Genomic DNA, 24,091 nt, shown 5'->3' with positions numbered 1-24,091 from the left:
AAAATTTTATGTGATTTTATTGAAAGATCAGTGTGAGATTTTTCTCCCCTTAGTGACATGCTTTAGCTCCACTGAAAACATATTATAAATTATCTCATGGCATTCACTCTGATTTAGTTATTGATGCATAAAGTAGTGCATAAAATAGTACACTTTTTCCTTTATTTGTTTTGAAGTGTCTCTACTAATTAGGTTATGAAAACAAATTAGATTTTATAAAAGGCATTGAATTTTTAGAGGCTGAATGAGATGACTTGTTCTGAATCAGAATTTTAAAATACTTTTAAATATTAAAAAGATCACACGTGTCAGATAAACAAATTAAGTAGCAAGGTAGTTAATATGGAGCTAACATTAAACAAGTCAGTGAGAGAGATTTTGTGTCTGCTTAAAATAAAGAACATACTCAGGTACTTTGCTGGATGAGGGCCTTTTTACATGTAACCAGTATCAAGGCATTTATCAAAAGCAGTTGTTTAGATGTGAACTTTACAAGCTAAACACTTATTTTCTTGCACTTGGAGACAGATCTGAAAGGACTGCACGTTTTTGCACATGCACTGTGAAGTGGAAATCATATTTGTAAATGAATATCCCCACATTTTTATCTGCAATTGAGCATGAGCACTTGGATGCACAGAAAAATGTACACGTGAGTATCTAGCAATAAAATAAAGAACATACAATTAAGTTGATGGAACAAGTGCTGCTGTTTCTCAATGCACAATGAAGTGCTCATACTTACTCCATATTTTCAAATGGATGTGTAAGAACAGAACTGGTCTTTGTAATTCACTGAGGCAGCCAGGGCTTCTTGAGGACTTGTACTACTTTGGTTCTGCCCATTGTTGGGAATAAAAACACTTAACTTGATTTCTTTCTGAAATCATGTACTCTTTTCTTTGCCATCTCTTGTTTCCAGTTACTCAGAAACTGCAAACAAATATTTTGCCTACAGCTCTAGAAGTTTCTGTAGAGAAAAATTTACAACTTTGAAGGATCTTTCTGACAAGACTAACCAATGACTGCTATCAGTAAAGTAAGCTGATTTTTTATATTTTCTTTTTTTTTCAAATAATTTTGGCAGCAAACATGCTTTCACAATGGTTGTACTTCAACATGGAAGTGAAATATGAGTAGCAAATAACTAGTATGTCACGTGCATAGATGCTCCTATCTGAAGATCATCTCTAGCAGGGCAACATTTAGCAAGAGCAAATAGAATTCTAACACGAAGAGTTCTGTTTCTCTACATTAAAGCAATGGCTGTAGTTTCTACACAGAAGTTGCTCCTTTTCACCAGAGCCTCTTCTGTAAAGCAAGCAGAAATCTGCCATGCGTGGTACCCTTTTCACTAAAGGCAACGCGAGCTGAAGCATCACACTTGCACAGGTACATTTTCTACTGGCTTCTCACTGTGAGTGCTAGGCAGGTCATCTACAGCAAAAACAGTTTCAAATAGAGATTGTTCAAAGAGTTATCTACACGTGTTAGTCAGAGCTATACACATATGAAATCAATAGCTTTACGGATCTCAATTCTGTCATTATATTTTCTGTGACAGAAATGAAATAGAACACACACAGTGGGTGTTCTCAGTCTCCATCCCATGACTGCAGTGGACAACACAATTAATGTGTGAAAACCACATTGGTTCAATTATTGCATCAGAAAAAAAGAAGCTGTTCTCCGAGTCACAGGATGTATGCAAATACATATTAATAAGCATGTCTTCCTAGAAAGATAAAGTTGGCCTCAAAGCTGTGGCTCAGTGGTAGCTGATTGTGTACCATTCAGTGGAAGGCTGCTGTGTGTCATGGCCAGTCTTTAAAAGAGAGCTGATTTTGCTACATCCGTCAGAGAGAAACTTGGTTTGTTTTCTGTAAGAAATCCTGTATCATACTGCTGTTTCTCCCTAGTCAGCAAAGTATCGTAATATTATTTCTGCCTACGCATTTTTCTCTCCTGCAGAATAAACTGGATGCCAGTGTTAATCTGGTTTACCGCTGTGATTAGGTATATTTTCATATACTAAAATTATTCAATTTCTTTGTGCTACTCTTAAATCTGACATACTACAACACAGAGTTCCACACTGGAAAAGTACTGTCGATGAGATAAAATATCAGATAACAATTAAGGAGAAGAAACAGAGAAATATAGAAATAAGAATTGTAGATGAAGGGAAAAAAATAGGCATGTTTGAAATTCATGTCATCAGTAGCCACGTTTTAAAAATATAAGATATTGTAATTTATGGTAGCAAAATTACAAACATCCAAAATTTAATATCAGCAGAATCATTTAATTCCATCCTTGTCAGTTTCATTTTAAATATAAACCATTGGTTCCTCTTGACTAACTCTAGTTTAAGCCTCTCCTTCCTCAATGAAAATGAAAAAAGAGGAAACAAAGAGAAGAATGTTTCAGAGTTTCCTTACAAATCTTTTGTCCTCTCCATTTACAGCTACGATTAATTCCTGTAAGTACAGGCTGAGTCCATGTAGAAATGAATTTTTGCATCATGAAGGATATCTCTGTCCTTCAGTGTTTGTTTTCCTCTTGAACAGATATGAAAAAATGCAACATCAGCATTTGTCAACATCTGTTTTTCCTCATCCCCTCCGGAACTTAAAAACAACGTCAGAAAGTCTTTTGGGTGGTGAGGTTAACACTGATGATCTGCAAGCCGCCAGCGCACAGAGGTGTAACACTGCTGAGTCATGCTCACCTTTTCTCCTCCAGTCCTTGCTCTCTATTTGAACTCGATTAACTCCTCGAGGCCTCAGTCCCACCTGAGCCACTGCGCACCACGAAAGTGGCTGTAAATACACCCAACACAAGAGGACAGTTCCCTCAGACATGCACAGCTTCACATCAAAAGCCTCACTTAAGTCAAAGGAAAAGCTGCATGTCTTCTTGCACAAATCTATTCTCAGGATACAGTGCAGAAATATATCCTGTGTCCTGCGTTGAGCCGCCCTTTCTCTGCGCAGAAGAAAATGGCTCTGGTTTTGCCCTGCAAAAGAAAGGCTCTCTCTTGATGATAAGAAGAAGGTGTTGGATTTGACTGCCATAGTTCAATCTGGGCTGTCAGAGAATCAGAAAAACAAGAATTCCTCATGGCCTGGTATTTAGGCTATTTTGGCAGGACAGGAGATTTTCAAGATGTGGCTTTGCACCAAAGGATACATAAATATATTTGGTGTCTTTGTCCCACCAGCCCAGTACCTGAATCCTTTCTGGTACACAACCTTTACCTAGAAGCTTTCCTTCTGTCCTTGCTTCTTACTAGAAGCACCAATCTTCCTCTGCCTTGCAACTGCAACACAATTTCAGGATTCTACAAGGAGTAGGGGATGACAAGTTCCCATTTTCTTTCATTTTGTTGCTTGTTTCCAGTCTTGAGATCTTCAAGATCCTCTTGAAGATGACAGTAGGGAGAAGGACAGTAAAGAGTCAAGTGTTTAATTTTGTTTCGGAGAACTTGTTGACATATTTGTATACTTAAGATAGTGCATCACATCAGGGTAAGATCAGTAGCTTCTCTGTGGTGTGGCAGTGCCTGCACATATCTGCCTGTAATGACAAAACTGGGAGGATCTTACGGCACCAGTTTTACCTAAATTCAGGTACTTACTTTTACCTTTATAGGTCACAGGATTTGCTACTATGTATTTACAAAACACGCCCAGGGGTTTGGAAGAACTATAAATAATAGTTAATGGCACATTGAAAGAGAGGCATTTAAAGACTTCCAATTTAAGTCAAAGCACTCCATCATAATAGCATTAATACAAAATGTGCTTCCAGGACTGAAAAAAATGGGTAACTCTGTGGAAATATTTGCAGACCTTCGAAAAACCCGGTAGATTGTCATATATGTCTATAAATATGTAGGGACTTGGATGCAAGTCTTGATAACCTTAACTAATACAACAATAACCTTTAAAAAAAGAATATACTCTGTCACTATTCAGCATAACTAATCAAATCTTCCACTACGCAGAAATGACGTTTCTCTTAGTGGTTTTCTCACAGATTATGGATAAAATATATCTGCATATTAGCGTGTGGGATCAAAAGCTGAGTGTAAAAGCATGAAAATGCCTCATCAGTTTTGACAATGCTTTGAAAGCTATTGGAATAAATACATAGGGCTACTTAATTTTCAATAGAAATTCCAATGAATGTTAGGTAAAAAAAAAAAAAAAGAATTTGAATCCCCAAATCATTCTGTTTAACACGAAGAACCTATGACATAGCTGTCTCTGCATGGTCATGTCAAAGGTATGGTAGTAACAATACTGGAATTACATGTGAAAGGCAAATTTAAAATAGTTTCCCTTTGCATTGCAATAGACTGTTGTCACAGTTCAGCTAAATTCTGGCAGCTAAAAACCATGCAGCTGAGCTTCCAAAATCTTTCCTCCCTGCCCACCCTCAACGACAAAGGGAAATGAGAGGAAAAAGACTTACAGGTTGGAAACTAAAACTACAGCTTTAATGAAATGATAAAGATAATAATAATAATGAAAATAATTAGAAAACAATAAAATATATACAAATATATGAGATTGCGCTCCCCCCCCCAGCCTACCCCCTCAATGACTATACATCACGAGAAATACTGGAGAGCAGACATGAGGGAATGGGTCCACGGCTAGGAAGGAGCTGGACTCAGGAACGGGATTCATGAACACATGGATCCAGGATCAGGAGCAATCAGACAAATGAGGTCCTCACTAGATGCTGGCCATCGCAGAAGAGCACGAGACCCTTGTGATCTCTCAATTCTATACCAAGTATGACATATATGGGATGCAATATTCTGTTGGTCAGTTTAGGGTCACCTGCCCTATTTGCCCCTCCTTGCAGGTGCGGTTCCGTTTCCCACAACTTGAGAATGGCCTTGGTTAAATATAAACATTGGCCTTTTTACATACCAATGCCCTATGTTATCACTATAGAGAACAACACTGCCTCAAAACCACACAGTTAGTTTTCAGAGAATGAAGTTAATTACAGCAATCGAGTTAGTTACAAACCTGAGTATAATTTACCTCAAACTACAATGACTGTTAGGCATGATATATTTTTTAATTATGTTAACATAGACTCTTTTCTTATCATCCAGAAACATCAGTAGTGAAAGGGGGGTTTCTTAACATCTAAGACTAATTTATCACAGATAGATATTTTGAAGGCTATGGCATCCATTCTCTCTTCCAATGAACTCTGGCTGGTGTCAGATATAAAGAAGCTGACTCAGCCAATTAATTATAGAGAAGGGGGGAGTCATATGTTCTGTGCTCACTCTCTGTCATGCTCTGTACACCTTTCTCACAGAAAAAATGGACGTATGTCCCTTGGTGCAAAGCCACATCTCGAAAATCTCCTGTTCTGCCAATATAGCTCAAACACCAGGCTATGAGGAATACTTGCTTTTCTGATTCTTTGACAGCCCAGACTGAACCATGGCAGTCAAACCCAACACCTTGCTCTTATCCTCAAGAGGGAGCTATCTGTTAAGCACGCAAGATCATACTGGACAATAGCTGAGAAGAGTTGATAATCCCATTCTCCCACAGGGACAGGCACCCAAAGCATTGGGCTGCTGATCAGAAAGATACTATCTCTTTTTTCTTCATTTCCTATTTGTGCTCAAAGGATGCCTCTATGTTCTGAGAATTAAAAGGACCCAAATATCCACACAGAAGCCCAGTGTCGCATATCACATATTTCTATATCAACTATTTCCAGTTGCCTGGCTCTACAAGGCCCTTACGCAGACCTTTATAGGATCAGTAGAGCAATAGGGTTGTGCAATGAGCCTTTGGAACTACACCCTAGAAGTACTTTTCTTCACTGATACAAAGAGACAGGGCACCAAAGTGTGTGCTCACCTACTGGGAACAAAGCTATCCTTTCCAGGTGCCACAATGCCAGCAATAGGAATCCACAGGAGACATTCTGAAAACGGCACAAAGCCACAGCGTGTAACTAAGGAGAGACATTTCCGTACAGTTTTATGTCACAAATCAAAATTTATAAAGAAATCTGAGATCTAAATGGACTGAACAATTCAGCCCATTTCCTATTACTCTTATTTATATAAAAATGACAGTAGGAATGATTGTTGTTCAGTTCTACCTCTTTCCTTTTACACTGTGAGTTCACATATAAAAACATAATTATGAAAGATGACTATTGCATACGTTCAAACATTTGTCTGTGTTTGAAATATCTAAGTATTTGTGAGTGATAAATCCCTTAGTTGCCATCTACCTTTATCAGTATGAGAAGCTGCTAGCAGGCATTTAATAAAAATAAAAGGGAGAAAACATTTGCTGAATAAACGGTTTATTGGAAAAATCTTGCCCTGTTCTCAAGTCAGCAGTTTACTGATGAAAAAAGCAGAAAAGCTGGCTGCACAGGGATAAGAGGCATAACCTAACATAACTTCAGACCCCCAAATACTTACTTTGCTGTTACATGGGACTTTAAGATAGCTTTTACAAGATATTAGATGTCTCTTCTAGGTGGATTTTAATGTATTGACCAATTATACAGACTTACAATATACTGTAGCCTATCGCTGCCTTCACAGTCTAAACACATTCTGGTAATTCAAATGTGTAGAAAGCACAAGTAACCAAACCATTTCAGCAACTTCAGCTGTCCTGACACCACTGAGGAATGTGAAAATGGTTATCTTACAGACAGGACAGTTGAACAGAGGTTCATCCAGCACAGGTTCCAATGTCTGACAGCAGACGATTTGGCAAAGGGAACATGAACAGGGCAAGCACATCCAGATTAGAGATTTCTGGAGTGGAAGTTTTCATCTAGATCATAATGATTCACGGCTACCCCAATGTCCCTTTCCTCTAAAAATCTGTTCCCTTTATACTCAGAGTCCCTTGTGAGCTAACAGGTAGACATTGCATTCCTCCCTCCCTCACTGAGTTGTCTTGTTTCCAGCCTTTGTGAGCTAGTGGGTCTGCTTCTCAATTCTGGTGTCATTGTAATCCCTAACATCCAGTTCAGAGGCCACAAAGCCCAGAAATTCACTGTCGCCACAAGGCCTTTCTTGCTGTAGTCTTAGACAAGAGCTATCACACTGACCCTTTGAAATATACCTTCCTGTACAGAAACTAAGGGTGGAGCTGTGAATCCAAACCTAGTCTACCTTAGGGAGAGGATATGGTTCCAGCCTACCGGTCTGTGTGTGTGGAGACCTAATTCAGAAGAGGTTAATATAAATACCATTGTTTAGTTACAAACTGGAGCTGAAGAATGGAGGTAATATTTACATACTGACTGTGTAAAAATATTCTTCCTCAGATTTTTAATTTTCTTTAAGAGTACCTCACAAGCAGCAGGAATCTAGCCTCTAATCCTGGTGCAGGTGGCCTTTCTTATAAAGCCCTGCAACCTAGTATAATCACAAAGACCAGCTAAGAAGAAATAGAGCACTTTGCCATTAAAATGTATGGATGAATATTGGGTTGTTCACACAGGACGCTTATCCAAAAGAGATTATTTTCTGTAATTGGCATTAAGCAGAGTCTCCTTCACAAGCAGTAGGAGAAAATCTGAATGGCAAGTCATCATTTTCAGGCATCCTATCAGCACAAATGTCCTTGAACTTATGTGCTGTTTTGATGACTCTTAAAAACCTTCCAGTCTCAACCAAGTGCACGTTACTTCTTTCTTCCATCAGTCTAACAAGTGATGATTTCCTTTCCTGTGCTTGGTGTATCCTAAAGCAAGCTTGAAAAAAGTACTAATTTGTAGTGCTTTCTCCCTTTTCCTATTTTAAGCACCCTGAACATTATCAATAATGAAGACCTCAAAGATACATATGCTTTTGCTCCACTGAGCTTCTGAAACATAGCATGGTAGAGAATTGTATACCCCAAGGAAATAACCAGAAAATATTGTGCTTCTGTGGAGTTTTCCAGCATGCAGAGAACACCTCTTCCTTCCTGAGACATCCAGAGACTCATGGCACAGGACAGGGCAGCAACTGCATTATCAAAAGGGAGTTCTTTTCTGGAACAAGTAACAGACCAAAAATGATTCCATCTTTGTTTCACTACCGTCTTTATGCCTGCTGTAAGCTCTGATGTTGAGTTTTATAGAATTCTTTTGGGGTTTTGTGGCACTATAGAACAATACACTGGTAGCAGTTTCTAGTGGGTTTTGATGCCTAGACAGACTTACTCATCTAATATCTACTCACCCAAGGAGCAAGCTGTACCTGCCCTACCCTTTTGTTTGTTTGTTTGTTTTATCATAAAGAAAGATCTGTCTTACTTTTGAGAGTTCAGAATGAATTAGCAGGCTTGTTGTTAGGACAGAAGTCTTCCTATCTTTTGGACTGGAACAAACCTTTTGTGGAAATTAGTAACACCATGCAGCCCTGTTACAGTCAAATACCCTTTCTGATCTTAAAGGCATCTCCCTCAAAGTGGAAGTTAGTTTGTTCCATCTTTTGACAGTTTACCTGCAAGAATCTTTCCTTGGAATATTTTACATTAGAAATTGAGGCTTACGTAACTCTGAGGCCCCTTTAAGCAAGAGCTATAGAGCTAAGAAAAAGCCACATTTTTTCTGTCAAGCATCACAGGAACACAATAACTGATCATTGAAAGTCTCCTTGCTGCTTCTTGAATGATAAGCTGCTTACTAAATAAAATGGGTCATTACATTTTCAGAAACACTGAAATTTTTTTTATATATATTGTCTGTTTTCTTCAGCAAAATCTAGAGTGGTCAAGAATGTTCTTAATTGTTTTAAGACAACTATAGTACACTGAACTGGGCACATAATAACACTGGCTTGGGATCAGTGGTATTCCCTGTTTGGCATCAGGCTACATCTGGCTGCCTATTCCTATTTTGGACAAGTTTCCTCTTGAGAGGAAATGCTGAGGGTAGAATGATCGAGAACATCCATAGAGAACTGCATTTTGCAGCCTTCATGAGGCAACTACATTTCGTAAACTAACAACAACTATGGAAGTCAAAATCTGAGGGCGAACGGTACTGATTTTAAGGGATCCATACATAATTGATTGCAAGAGTGGATGAAAGATCATTTTACAACAGCAAACAGGAGACTCATCAAAGCAGGAAGGGAAAAAAACTAAGTCTTTGAAAATGATGAGTTTAAAAATACATACTTTCCAAAGAAGTAGAACATCCTCAAAGCCACCACTAAAAATTATTCATATTGTTTTTGAAGCCTCTTATTGAGGGTGTGCACTGGTCTCAGGTAGTATCAGTACTTGTGTGTGTCATGTGCAGTGCAAATTAATACTCGCTTAAATAAAATATTTTTAAATTAAACAAGAAGACTAACATTGAAAAACAGTGCTTTATTCTCTGGTTTTTGTGGTTTTGTTTCTGTTTCGCAAAACTGTTTTCCAAACTGCTAGTATGAACATTTCAGGAAACTTCAGCTTAGGACCAGGAGTTTTCAAAGAAGTGGCTGTTGCCCTAGAAAGTTAAAGTGATGAATAAAATGGGCTGAATGACTAAGCAAAGTGATAGGAGATTTCAGGCTCTGCATCATCTGCTAGGTAGTACAGCTCTTAAGTTCAAAGTACTGCATAATCACCATGTGACAACCTGTCACTCAGCCCCGTGACAAAAGGTCTTCATTGTAATTGAGGTAAACTGTTCTTCTCATTAGGAGCTTTGCAGAGGCTCCAGAGCACCAGTAGTCAGGAGAAAGAGCTGTCTGTGTTCAGCAGGAGTGTATATCCAGCTCATGCCTGAGGTACAGACACAGGAGAAATTTCATTTGGGGCATCAAAGTTGGCCTGAACACAGGCTGTAGATAAAAAGAAAAGTTAAATATGCGGGATGGCTTCTTTGAAGTTAATGTCCCTTTTTGCATAGGGTAATTTCTTGTAAACATTTTTTAATATTAAAATCAGTTTAATCAAGGGAATATTAATTTTTTTTTAAATCTACTTGCTTTTTCCATGCTTCATTCCACATGGGAGGAAGTTCTGTATGCACCTAACAGAAAGAATATTGAACAATACTGGTCCCCTAATAACATTAGACAAGTAAGATAACATCACTACTGTCAGTGTGAATTCAAATTCCAGGCAAGTTCACATCAGCCATTCCCACACCATGCATGCATTTGCTGCCAAGAAATATTTGCATTACAGAGCTTTCTGGCAGAATTATTTGCAGGAGTTCATTCTTTTAGTCTAAGAGAGATGTATGCCACATGTCCTGCCAGTCAGCAAAGAGAATGTGATTTAACCAACAAATCACATCGAACTAACACAGATCTTCTAAAGACCATTCACAATCAAATGTGAAGACTGACAAGCACTTACATATATTGTGATGAGAAAAGGATGTCTTTTGCGCAGTATATTATCATTTTTGAAGGACTCAGTTCTAGCTTCCTTGATGATTTTAAGTTCATTGTGACTAAGCTCATTAAGCATATATTTCCTATTTTCTTGCTTTAATTTTCATTGCCACAGTTTCAAGATCCATGCATATTTTTCCTTGCCTCTAAAGTCAGTTGTTCTGTTGTTCAACACCACTAGCTCTTCTCTCTTATTTTCAAGATCAATAATTGCAGGCATCAATAAAAATGCTACTGTTTGATAAGCAATTATAAAAAAAGGATCCAGAAGTCAAGAAAAGCATGTATAAGGCAAACAATCTTCCTTTTACATTTATGTTATATCTGACTGGTACTATCTGTCATAAAATGCAGGAGATTGCCAAAAAAAGATTCTCGGTGAATTCCAATGACTCTACTAGACTACCACCATAACACCAGAAACCAGTCCTTTCAAAAGTTGTTTCCTTACCACTGAACATGAAGTTCTTCCAAATATCTTGATATCTCTATATATTTTTGTATAGCAAGGAACCTCCATTCTAAAATGTACTGTCCTTTGGCTTTGAAGGACATCTTTTTGAACAGTAAACTCTTGAAAGCAGAAATTCCTAGAACATTTGTTTGCATTACCTGGGGTGATTTTTTGCGCATTTACTAAATTCTGGAAATAAATTATTTCAAAGACAATCCTTACTGTTGGACATGTAGATTGCCTGTAGATCTAATGTGTACAAGTGGTATAAATTAATATCTTCATTATTATATATACATAAGCCTCAAAATGCATGAAGGTTTAACTAGAGTCTTTTGCGTAGGGAAAGAAAAATCTTACAGAGGAACCTTTGAATCCCTGTTATTACAAAAAGGGTAACAATTGTCAGCAAGCATTGCAAGTGCAGAAGACCTAGAAGATTTCAGACTTTCACACAACAAGAGATTTCACTTTACTGCTGCTTAGTTTTACTAAAATAAGGAAATTTTTCCACAATCACCAAATGTAATCACTCCTAGAGAAACTAGGCTTGACAAGTTCTGCAGAGTTGGAGAACAAAGGAATTCATGACCAATAGGAAGAAGTAAGGTAACATTGCCCTGATTTGGAATGAAGAGTATCAATGGAAAGAGCGAGCAGAAACCCAAAACCTAAGGTCCTGCTTACTCTATAGCAAAGGTGCAACGCTGTCAAGAAGTGGGGAAAGCATTTCTTTTGTCCCTAGATTTGCCTAACCCTGACATTGAGGGAATGGACTGGGTTGATAGTTGAATCTTCTTTAGGCTTGTTCAGTACTTGGTTCTGCTGCTCTTACAGAGAGCCTAAATGCTGATTACCATTCTTTTTAAAATAAGCTTCCTGTGTGCAATGCAGACCCATTGATTGTAAATCATCTTCAGGAGAGTTGTAACAATTTACAGCAGCCAAAGGTTTCCCCCAAGTGCTTTGAAACCTGTACTTCAGTAGCCTTGTACCCCATTAGACACAACATACGACAACTACTCACATAACTGGAAGATGTTAACTTGAAGTTTCTTAAAACAAAAAATACTGTCCATCTCCAATTCTGAAATGAATACGTATTTGCCTTAAAATCATTGCAGCTAAATTTACCATCGGATTGCTTTAATTGCCTTTCCTTTTCTCCATTCTAAGAGGAACTTCCCTCATACCAGCTTGCCTACAAAGATATCAGGAGTCTACTTCACCATTAACAGTCTTTTTTTTTTTCCACTCATTTCTGTTTTCTTTCATGCTTTGTTTCAATCACTTGGTACTTTCTGATCTGCTCAAAATCAAAGTTCAGAAGTTGTGCTTCCGCTGGTGGCCAAGCACTACTTCTTCGCAAGCTTGCACTAACAGTTTTTATAAAAATATATTTTTTTTTTTTTAATGGGGCACATTACAGACAACTCACTGTTTGCCAGCCACTCTGACAGCCAGACTAACAGTAGAAGCCATCAGCTGCAGACCCCTTACCAGCTACAAATAAAACTGGCCAGGAAGAAAGCTGAAAAGGAGCGCTGTAACACTGAACACTGTCTATTGTTCCTCCTCCTTAGCATGTAGCTCCCTGTGAACTTCCATCAAAGGAAACTCATGTCAATTAAAAAGAATTCATGACAAATAATAAAAGGTGTCATTCTGTAAAGAAGAAAGGTGGCCAAGGAAATTAAAGTGATATGCAGAAAACAGAAGCAGGATACTGTTAGAGGGGAAAAAAACACACACATTCATTACTCTTTCATTTTATCAAAATCTTTTCTTACTATGGTTGCTAGCCTCTGTGATTGATAAAAATTAGAAGTGTATTTTTAGATCCTCAAAATACATTTCTGTACAATCTATTATGCCAGACTGTGTTTGTGTTTCAAGTATTTGTTACCTGGGAAAAGGAAATTTCAAGCTGAATATAATGTATACTACCCCAATAGTGAGACGTACTTGTTAACACAATCAGCACTCCAATGGCAGAAAGAACCCAAACTGTATGAACTACTATAAATTGAACTGTACAAAACCATGAGGAATTTACTATGCACAATAGCAGGAGGATAGCTCAGGAAATGGTGGTGTAAGATCCGTTACCCGAGTAATTAAGATATGTCAGAACAATTTCTTTCTAAAATACCAGTTATTTATATGTTTACAATGCCTTAAATAAGGCACTGCCATTAGACAATTTGTGTATTAGTTTAATTATTTATGAAGCTATAGCTGTTAATATGTGGCTGAGTAAGAATAAATAACACATGACTCTAGGTTTAAATCAAAATTTTCTCTTAGGACTGCTATTTATTACTATTGCTGCTTCACTATATTCTTTCTTAGACTCTACTTGCATAAAGCTGAAATGGTTGTAATTTAACCTGGACACAGAGACAAATTCAGTGTACTTATACAGAATTAAAAAGTCAGACCCAAATCCTAAAAAGATTATTTCATTCCTCTTAACTTCAGTGAAGCCCATAATACTAAATACCTCCTTGAACAAAGCTGCCAAGCATGTTCTCTGTAGGTCATAGACACTGCTATTGTCTAAAGAGCAGGACATGATAGACAAAATTAATTTCATATGACTGTACCAAAATCCAAGTTCCTCAGAGAATCATCATCCAAACTATGCTCACTAATAAGCTCCATTTTAAGAAACCTCTGGGGTTTACCTAAAAAGGGATCTTTTTCTCAATCAGAAGTCAGCATACATTGCTGTTACGTTATTTAGTATTAAAGCACAGGTCACATCTATCAGCACATAGGTGTAGAATATGTAGAGGCTCAAAATGAACAGAGTTATTGTGTATGTTCAAGCCATTTCTTTTCACAAACTACGGTGCATGTTTTTTATCATTTCTTTTAAACACGCTACGGTCATGATTATATATAGTAGTAGTAACCTCTGTAATTCAAACAAAAAACATAGAAGCTGAAAAAATACAAGGACAAACAAGTGAACAGAGGAACTGAAACCAAAAACATATGGTTATGAGTCACTGTAGATTCTTAATTAATGTATGTTGACAAAGATTATGGTGACTAAATAGTACGGGTGCATGAAACTCATGGCAATAGACCTACATAGCAACCCACAATAAATTATCTGAATTTTCAGCTTCTAAAAAAATGAGGGTATTTCCTAGATCTGCAAGGTAATGGAAGCACACGTGGGGTTTACAGGCAGAACCATCTGTCTCACATGGATAAACTCTGCCCTGCGGTACCCAAGCAGCTTCATACAGGGTGTATTGTGCCTTTTTCTGGGCAGCAGCGATGGAAGATTGAGACCCTTAAAGGTAGAAGCTACAAACCTGATTTCATTGGACAGCCTTAACTTGCTCTACTGAAGGAAATTTGGAGTTTAATTTTCACTTTGATGAACGACAGAACATGGCCAGCACAAAAGTACTGCCCTATTATAAGAAAAGATATTTCTAAAATAGCTCTAGCAATTAGCATAACAAGAGATGAAATTATGATGTCAATTAGAATTTGATGGTTCCCACGAGATCCTGGCTTTCTTTTAAAAAGTTAACATATGTTGTAAAATCTCCTTCAGATCTAAAGTTTTCGTTTGCATCCTAGCAGCAAGAGTTTGAGCTACGCCCTGGATTGCATCTTTATTAAAAAATAATGTTAGTGTCAATTATTGAGTTCCACAGGGGATGCCTGTAGCCCCCAGAGTATTGCTATTAGATCAGGGCTTATCCAAATTAAACATATATAAGAGAAGAAGTATTAAAAAACAACAGCTCAAATCTCTCTCTGCATTAATATTTTGGACACTGCCACATTTTATGGGTTTTTTTAATGATTAAACTCAAATCTTTATTTCCCATTTTCAGCTGTCCCAACTGTTGTTATTCCATATAATTTGTACCTGACATAAATATACCAAACATAGACAAAACATCATTCAATACCTCTGATAATCAATAGGTTGATCTTCATGCAAGCATAATCTGGTACTATTAATACCAGCTTCAGAACATCAAGGCACATCACACAAGAAATGGAACTGAAAAAGGTGTCAAGCCAAATAATTTACCTGGCTGATGGGTTTTTGCTTTTCCACCAGTGACTGCTGAAATACTAGATCCAGAAGACGAGGCTTCCATTTTTATTGACCTTCTGACTTGTGGGAGTGAAGGATGCCCAACCACAGGCGGACGCTGTGACACTGGGTAGCTTGCTGCAGTTTTCCTCTGACAAATTTGCACACGCTTTTCAGCCCCATGAATAGATAAACTTATACCTGACAGGAATAAGAATTAGTTCTGTTAGATATAAGAGGCTAGCACAGAATAACTAAAATATAAAAATTGCCATGGTTTAAAATGGAGCTGTAACAGCCTTCTTGAAGAAAAAATAAACTATAAACCCAAGAATTATCTATGAAAATGAAAAATGTGAACATCTTTGCTGCTGTGCTGCAGACACCAGAGTCAGCCATGCTAATAGATATTTAAATTAATACATAGTCATGGTTTACTGCATCACTGGCCTGCAGGAGGAATTACCTTCCATTCCTTCAAAAAACCCACAGAACTGACGCAGGACAATGTTAATGAGGTAACTACCACAGAGTATATTAAATGACGGTTTTCTGATTGATAGACTAGAACTTGGTAATAAAGGTTGCTTTTCTTCTGAGCATTCACAAGTGTTAGGAATTCTCATCATATGGAAAAGCTGCTACACTTCACGTGGTAACTATCTTTTAAGAAAAAAAAAAAAAAGTCTGTTTTGAGAAAAACAGGTCCTGCAAGCAACAATAACGTGACCTTCAGCTTGACAACCAGTTCACTTTCACCAATCCTGTGAAACATTACCTACAACATTGGAAACAGTCTTTCACACCAAACATTCTCAAATTTGTCACACAGCCCATTTTTAAATAGAAATTATGATGAATAACCAGATTTACTTTTCCAAAGAGAAAAGCAAAGTTGAGATTTCCTGTCTTCTACAGTCTTAGAAAGAAACACTATCTCACAGTAAAAAATGCTGATTCTGACTTCCTTATGTTCACACTGATGCAATTGCTCCAATGTCATTTGAATTACTCCCAGCATACTCTGTTGAAAACCTTTAGACAATCTCTTTCAGGCAACAAGGCCTAACAATGACAGGATCATAGACTAGTTTGAGTTGGAAGGGACCTTAAAGATCATCTAGTTCCAACCTCCCTGCCATGGGCAGGGACATGTTCCACTAGATTAGGCTGCCCAAGGCCCCATCCAACCTGGCCTTCAACACCTCCAGGGATGGGGCATCCACAGCTTCCCTGGGCAACCTGTGCCAGTGCCTCACCACTCTCATGGTAAAAAAATTCTTCCTTATGTCTAGTCTAAATCTGTCCTTCTTCAGTTTATACCCATTGCCCCATGTCCTATCACTACAAGTCTTTGCGATAATAATTCTATGCTACTGTTTTATGCTTAATCTAATTGTGACTTAATGGTTTTATCAGCAACCACCCCTTTAAACAAAATCAAATGAAAAACCCTAACCATGTATAATTGGGCAAACTGAGAAGCAGACAGGAAAGCAGAGCCTAAAAAATGGAAATGCGGATATCGTAAGCACATTGTAGTCTCTCAAAATCATTAGACTTCATTGATTAGATTTACTCCCTTTTGTGAAAGGAGCCCCTCACTGAAAAAGAATGCCTTAATGACTCTGCTCTTGCAGTTCCACTGCAAGTCAATGTATGTGAATCTCCAGGTCACGGAAGAGGTTTTGAATCTCTGAAATCTTAATAAACTTTGATCTATAATATACAACAAAGGGGATGAGACCTGCTACTTCTGTAAACAAATTGTGAAGACAGTGGGGTTGCACCTATGAGGAAGGACTGTGCAACTTTCTTTCCTTTAAGATGGCTTTGTGCATTTAGAATTGAAGCTGCATGCTTGCTACCTGACTTGGCTGCACTTCACCACAGCTGATCTCCTGCAGGAGGTGTGAATGATGAGGAATTTCCTGCAGCAACTGCTCCTGGTGTATTACAGGGCTAACGTAACTGCTGGCTGTTTCTAGACTGCTGAAATCTTCTTTAGCACAGACAGCAAATCTCAGTCAACTCACTAAGTTGACTCATCTTGAGAAAGGTAGTGTAGTAATCAGCATGAGCAGAATGACAATGAGCATGACTGGACAACAAATTTCTTTGACCATGTTAGCCATATAGCTTAAATATAAGGGGCATCAAATACTGGAAAGCTAAACACCAGCTGTAAAACGATCTCTTTAATTCTTGTGCAAAGAACCTTGTGATGCTCAAAATATTGTGCAAATATCTCTAAGGTATTAAAATATTAGCCACAACTGTTTTCTTTTGGCATTACCACTGGTTGCCATGTCATTTAAACGTTCTCCCCCCTGAAGCTTACAATGGACCCAATATTCTACCAAAGCCAAACATGAACATGGCATGGGCACATACTTACTAGCTGGGACTCAATAAGTCTGTGCTTTCATTTAGTCATGAAACGAGTAATCTATTTTAGGAACTGGTTCCAAACAAACTGACTGCTACGTTTCTCCGAGGTTCGAGTAAATTACTTCTTCACATTCTTAAAACAGTCTATAAAATCTTGTGCAGCTGTGATTCAGCTTCCCAAGCCATTCGTGCAGCATTTTTTTCCAGACATCAAAGTAAAAAATACTGCAGCCAGATCATTATTCCTAAGAAATGCAAAATTTGCAGATTGATCACATTCAAAATTATGCTTAATCAAGAACTCAACTCCTACTATATGCAACTTCTTGTTTCTTTCTCTAAAGAGGGGCGCTATAAAATTATGACACCAAACTATGTGAGGAAGGATGTGATAACATCATTGGAAATGAAAGACCAGATCTTGCTTTTCTATGTACCTTAATTTTGTTTAACTAGAAGTCCGCAAAAACACAAGACAGTAATGTTGCAGCAAGCCGTGGTTTTTCCTTGTTTTCATGTGGGTAAACATCCTTTTGAAAGAGATACTGGCACTTGAAAATGCACCCCCAGATAACATGCAGAAAAACAGAGACAAAGGGAAGGGAATTAGAAAACCCCTTGGGACTAGTGCATGTAGCTTATGGGAGATAAAAACCTGGTAAAGTATTGGCACTAAGCAGTCTCTAGGGTAAACTTCCCCTATTCTTCCTGCAAATAGCCCTTACTGCTCTTGAATCCTGGGGGTTATGGGTCAGAGGTGTGAGAAAAGAGCACAAAGATCTCCAAAGAATACATGGTGAAGTTGACATCAATTATTTTTTGCAGTTTGACAATATCAACAATAAGACATCTAGAAAAATATACAAATTCTTCAGTAGTATACTGCAGACTAGGTCATCAGTTAATTATGTTTGTTGCAATTTTTCTTCTGCTTTCAGGCTTTGTCATATAGCTGCTGACACCAAAATCCCAGTGCAGTTGCATGCCTGCCTACGTGGCCTCTGACTGCGTCTGTCCCTGCAGCATCTTAGTGAGCTTGGCAGCTTCAGTAGCTGAGTATGAGCACACTGGTATGGTCTGAACAGCAGTCAGATGCTACAAAACACAGGAGTTTCTCCTGCCTCTGCCTCTGGCTTAATATAATGGATCATGAGCACCATTTCAACCCATGGCTGCAGTGCAGAGGCAAGTGAAAGGCTTACATGCTGGCCAGCAGCCACATCTTACTGTTGGCTTTGGAGGACTAGCTTCTGGATGGTGTTCAGTCACCAGCACCTGGCTGGCAGCAAAAAGTAGTTAAGAGTAGGAAGTAGAAGTTTAAAGCTGGATGTGATTTGAGCCTTCAAGTACTGTACTTGGGTACAGTACTTTTCCTTTCCTGCATGCAGCAAAATCCCGTCTCTGCAATTTCAAATTTTCATACACCTTTTCCTTCCTAACTATAATTCTCTCCTTTTTTTTTTTTTCCTCTCTTATATGAACCTCTTGTCTCCATGAGGATGAGCTCCTCTTGCTGCCCTTTTGTTCTTCTCTGATGCCCCTCTTTGAGCTTGCAGGTTCATATAATGGAAACCTTCACTTTCTCTCTACCCACACATCCCAGCTATGCAGTTTGCCAGCAGGGAAGAACAACCTCTCTCCTGCTTCTGGCTGTTGCTCCCAACTATGTCTTTTTGTTATAAATTTTTCAAAAGCAGTATTTCTTTTACATTGAATATATTTTGCCTCTTATAAAGCTGTACCGTGCTTATGACACTACAGAATTTATAAAGCTCTAGATAAAACCTGTGTATGAGAACACAAACTGTGGAGTACTAAAGTACTTGCAAGTCAAGAAGCAATAAGATCAAACATAAAGAAGAGAAAGGGGGAAAAAAATTCTAAAAGTAGAAAACACTACTTTGCACCTGCAGGGAAAACTTTATGTGACAATGATATCTGTTTTGTTGGCTCATCAGATGCTACAGTGATGAACAACCGCTTTCTGCACTGCTTCAAAGTCACTCTGTCAAGGCATTTGTTTTGGTCTTAGCCCTGGCTAACAGGTGTTCTGTACCACGCATCTTTGCAGGGAGCAACACCTGCACCCAGCAGACCTCATCCAGCATACCTGTGCTATTTGACTGAGCATAGCGCAGTGGCTCTGCTACCAGTAGAGACGGGTCTGGTATGAGAACTGGATTTAGAGAGACACTGGGTCAGGACTCAAAACTCACACTGGGTCAGGACTGAGACACCTCTCCACCTGGGGAGTCACCTCTGTGGAACGACTCAGGTTTGGTTCAGCTCCAGTTCTGTCCCACCCTGCATCACTTCAGGGTACAGGCATATATTTAGAAGTTCCTTCCTGGTGTGTCCTTCTAACACAAGAGATAAGGAGATAATAAGAACATGAATAAGCAATAATAATGCAATACAGAGTTACAAAGCTGTACAAACACTCCATTAGTTAAACAGTGTTCAACAAGCCCAAGCACCTTGACCCACTTTGTAAACCTTCTCTGGGATAACTAACTACCGCTGGCGGATGCAGTTAAGTCATTTTGGTTTGGTGTTATTACGAATGCCAGTGCTTATGCTGCAGACACGTTACTCTAGCTATTTCTCTTCTTTCTGTGGGTCTTTTGTTCCGTTTTAGCCTTATGTAGGGGCTTTAGGAGCAGACCAAAGCAGATCCTTCCTTCAACACCCTTTTCAGAGTAGAGCAAGTGCAGGGGAGCACAGAGCAAGAAATGAAGAAAATCTCAGCGGCAGCGTCATGTAAGGCCACAAGAAGTAAAGCACCTCTGGAAAGCCTGTAGTCATCAAGGCACAGATAAACAAAATCATAAGGTAGCACTTTGGAAACACAGGCAGAAAGTGGAAAATGAGGCTTTAAGGTGCTATATGTAAAATGGGCAAATTATATATTTAGTTTCTTTCAATTGTTACACCCAGGAAAGGAGAAAGTGAGCTAATGCATCCACCTTAGAAAGCTAAGCACCCTTTCCTCACCTTGTGCAAAGTGCCACATTTTCCATTAAAGCCCATGATGCTCAGCAAACAGCTTCAACTTTTTTAATTTTTGAAACTTGCCTTTATAAGAAACAGATTAAAAAGGGCAGGTAACCTAGAAGGTTTCTTATGCAAAACTAGCTTTGTGTGAGACTCTACGAGACAACTGTGGTTGATGCCATGATGGACTCTGCTGCTTACTCTGAATCCTACATGGAAATCAATAAGCATGAGAGAAAAATTCACCTGCTACACCCTGTATGCATCCCTGAAAACACAGTTTGAAGGCAGTTCCTGTTTTTTCCCCACCCTATGCACTGCTTAGATAAAAAACACATCCAGGAAAGCACATCTATCTTTCTCTATACCTTGAGAGAAAATGTTACAACAGCATTAGGATTCCCACATTAGATTAAATAATTTTTCAGAATTTTAAATAACACCTCTCTAAAACAGCCATTGGTAACACATATGATTCATTGAAGCATATCTAAGCCTGGATTGTTCTTCAAGTATAGCTTTGAAAACACTGAAATTACTTCTGATGACATCAAATGTAAAAACCCCGCACAACTACAAACTTCAAATGAACAAACAGAAAAGCTACTACTTACAGAACTTCCCTGGAGGAACTGGCTGGAGAGAAAGCCACTTAATAGCACTGTGTATCTTGACAAGTTACAGATGTTTAGTTTTCTGAGGCTTTGAATAGTCTTCTCCCACCACACTGCCCACAAATATTGGGGAGATGATAGGATCTTCAAGACCCATAGTAGTTTCAGAAACCGTTCCCTAAACGTTAATTTTTGGTGATTTTCTACAAAATATTTTGTCTGTCTTACTTCTGAAGTTATATAAAGTTTTAGTATATGTAATATTCCATGGGAAGAAACTACAGAGCTTAAAATACACAGTGTATGAAGGAATAGCTCTTTTTCTTTGTGTGAAACGTCGCCCCCTATGTTTTGTATTGGAAGAGATCATGAACAACCGCTTCTCTTTACCTCTCTATTCCACTTTTGATACAGGGTTTTATGACACCCACTTTCTGTTGTTTCTGTTTCCAGAAACAGGAGACCTGGTTTACACTACTGCTCCTCACCGGTAAGCTGTTGTGTACCTCCAGTCATTCTGGTTACTCCTCTGTTCCCTTCCCTTTTTTTTTGAGAAATGAAGACCTGAAATGCATATTCAGGAAGTTTGAAGAAGTAGGACCAGAAAAGCTCCTGATATCCATGGTGTGCGTTCAACAAGGATTTACAACAGTGGCACAATGACGCTTCTGCTTTTAGTCTTTCCCTTGCAATTTCATTTGCCCCAAGATACTTGTAGACAGGTTCTACACATTTGCCATGTCTTGAGGCAATTTTTTGGTAAATGAGGGACCTCCCTCCTAATCCACCTGCTCAAAGTCTCTATGTCAAGCAAAGGCAGCAGGGAATGGTACTGCATTATTTCTCTCATTTGTATGTTGCATCATTTTCCACTTCAATCCCTTTCTAGGTCTGATGTTTATCACTTCTGTGAGAGCATCACTGTACAGCCCTTCCGCATCAGCAAAACAAATATTCACAAAGGTGTATTACTTGTCACTGCATATTTTTTTAACAATTGCTCTCCTTCAACGGGAGGAGGATAGCATCATCCCGTGCTTGCTAGTCACTAGTGGTGTTAGCATCTGAGTTTTGAACTGTAATCAAGGCACATTTGAAGTAGAACTAGAACTCCTTGAAGGGGCTTGTGTACACACTGGATTTATGTAGCTTCTCTGCACCAATTTAGAAATCAGCAGTTAAAGAGCCACAGACTCCAGGGGGCACAGGTTTACCATTGCAAATGTGCTTTAGGTGTACTCTCCTCGAATTTACAGAAGTGGCTACATTACCTGCTGCATACCTGCATCCAAAGCCAGTGTTTATTTAAGGCTGCCAAAGCCCTTGCAAATAAAAAGATCATGCTTACCTTAGGCCAACCATCACAGGCTTGTCTTCATAACCCTGAAGGTACTTTATTAAATTACAACAAGCTAGCATTCGACAGTGATTATCTAGCATTACTGTAAAACTCCCATAGTGCTCACAGAGATGCAGGGTAACAACCTGAAATCGTGAAGATGTCTTGGAGAGAGTCATAATAGTCCTGCTTTAATAGTCTACATGACAGTCTGAAAAAGCACCCGTCTTCCTTAGGCATGGATAAAGAGAAAAGCTTAGCTGAGTAAATATAAAGCTCTCTTTAGCTGCTATTGATTTGTTGGTGATTGTCAGGACCACATTTGCAGGACCACAGCGCTGAATGTAAGGTGCTGCCTACACAAATCGTACGAGACAGCATCAACAAATGGAACTTATTTCCCAAGATGCACAATTTGATTAAATTTTGTCTTGTATTTTTATTTGTGTCTAACAAATCATTATTTAGTTTCTTTCTACATAAAAAAACCACACTGTATAATACATATATGATGCTATTTTTTCCAGAGTACTATGATATCGTCTAAAAATTGTGTGTAAAACATGCTCCCCTTCAGCTTGCTTACCAAGCTGCAATTAGTGGCATTTGTCATTCTCCCAGCAGGCTGAATTCTTACTGGGGTTACCTGCATATTTGTCGTGTTTTTTACTAAAATAAACAGAAAGAGGTAAGTATGTACTTTACGGTGCAACTGGAGTTGTAATAGTGTTAGAACCACATGCACTCTGAAGAGTAATTTAAAACCCCCTAAATCTAAAAGTTCTTTTGCAGTATGGAAATAGCAGCGAAAAATAATAACTTTGTCCTGAAATCTGATAGACACAATAGATAACAAAAACTGAGGCTGGCTCTTTCAATAGAATGTTTCTCCATAAAAAAATTGTCAACTGTTTAGGAAAAAAAAAAATCTCCAAAAGTAAGAGTTGCTCTCAAAAATTCTGTTTAGAAAATAAATCTGACCTTATCTGGACCAGAATATCCTGGCTTATTTTGTAGTGAGTTGACACTTTGAAAAATGTAATCTAACATATCAAATAGAATACACATTATCAATTAGAATACTAGTTGCCTCTGAGCATGCCAAAAACCAATTATCATTTCAATTACTGAAACAACAACTGTAACACCAATAATCAATTAATATTACTGTAATATACAAATAGTAAGAAAAAATTCAAAACAAAATTATAAACAGAAAGACAAACACATCGAAATAATAAGATAAATTAGAGTGAAAACAAGAAGTCTAATCAAGATGAAATATTTTAACTGTCCAAAAGCAAATTCTGATGAAAACATTTTAAGCATTGTGTTAAAAAGTGACTTCTCAAAAGAGATTCAAAGTGGGGAAAAATGCAAGAATATTAGAATTTCTGGATGTTCTGGCTTTTGACTCACCCACCTAAGTGGAATAGACTTGTGTGTCTAATATAATGAATGCAGGTTCATACAAAACCCAATGGATTCATATCAGTTTCTGTTACAATAAATAACATATCAACATTTCTTTCTTTGGCATTACATTTGTTTTTTAAAAAAATTGGAAGATTTAATCTATCATCTTAAGTGGCACTTACTGATTTAGAAACTACGCAGTAACTTGTCTTATTCATTTTCCTAAATATGCACAGAATTTACTTGCCAGAAATAAAGCACTGGGATGATTTAAACCCTACTTTCACTTGTGTTAAGCACAGCATTTAAAACTGTTTTCTTTCTTAACAATCAGCTACTACTCTGATCCTCAGAATCAAGGACATTCTCATTAAACTTGTCTGAACTGATTTTAAGCCTTTTGCCC

The 24,091-nt window shown here is 38.1% G+C and overlaps 1 protein-coding gene across 8 annotated transcripts in view; it reads right to left on the bottom strand.

Annotated features, from left to right (window-relative positions):
- ANO4 (anoctamin 4) overlaps positions 1 to 24,091 on the bottom strand; it is a 213,775-nt gene that overhangs the window by 120,918 nt on the left and 68,766 nt on the right. For all 8 annotated transcript variants that reach the window (XM_054073539.1, XM_054073520.1, XM_054073573.1 and 5 more), the window contains exon 2: positions 14,926 to 15,132. In XM_054073539.1, the coding sequence (XP_053929514.1) occupies positions 14,926 to 14,995 (70 nt within the window). In that variant the 5' untranslated portion in view covers positions 14,996 to 15,132. The remainder of the gene's footprint in view (positions 1 to 14,925; positions 15,133 to 24,091) is intronic.

Source organism: Cuculus canorus, chromosome 1 (genome assembly GCF_017976375.1).
Source record: "Cuculus canorus isolate bCucCan1 chromosome 1, bCucCan1.pri, whole genome shotgun sequence".
Lineage (NCBI taxonomy): Eukaryota > Metazoa > Chordata > Aves > Cuculiformes > Cuculidae > Cuculus > Cuculus canorus.
The sequence above is the reverse complement of the archived record's forward strand: the minus strand, read 5'-3'. Positions and strand labels throughout refer to the sequence as shown.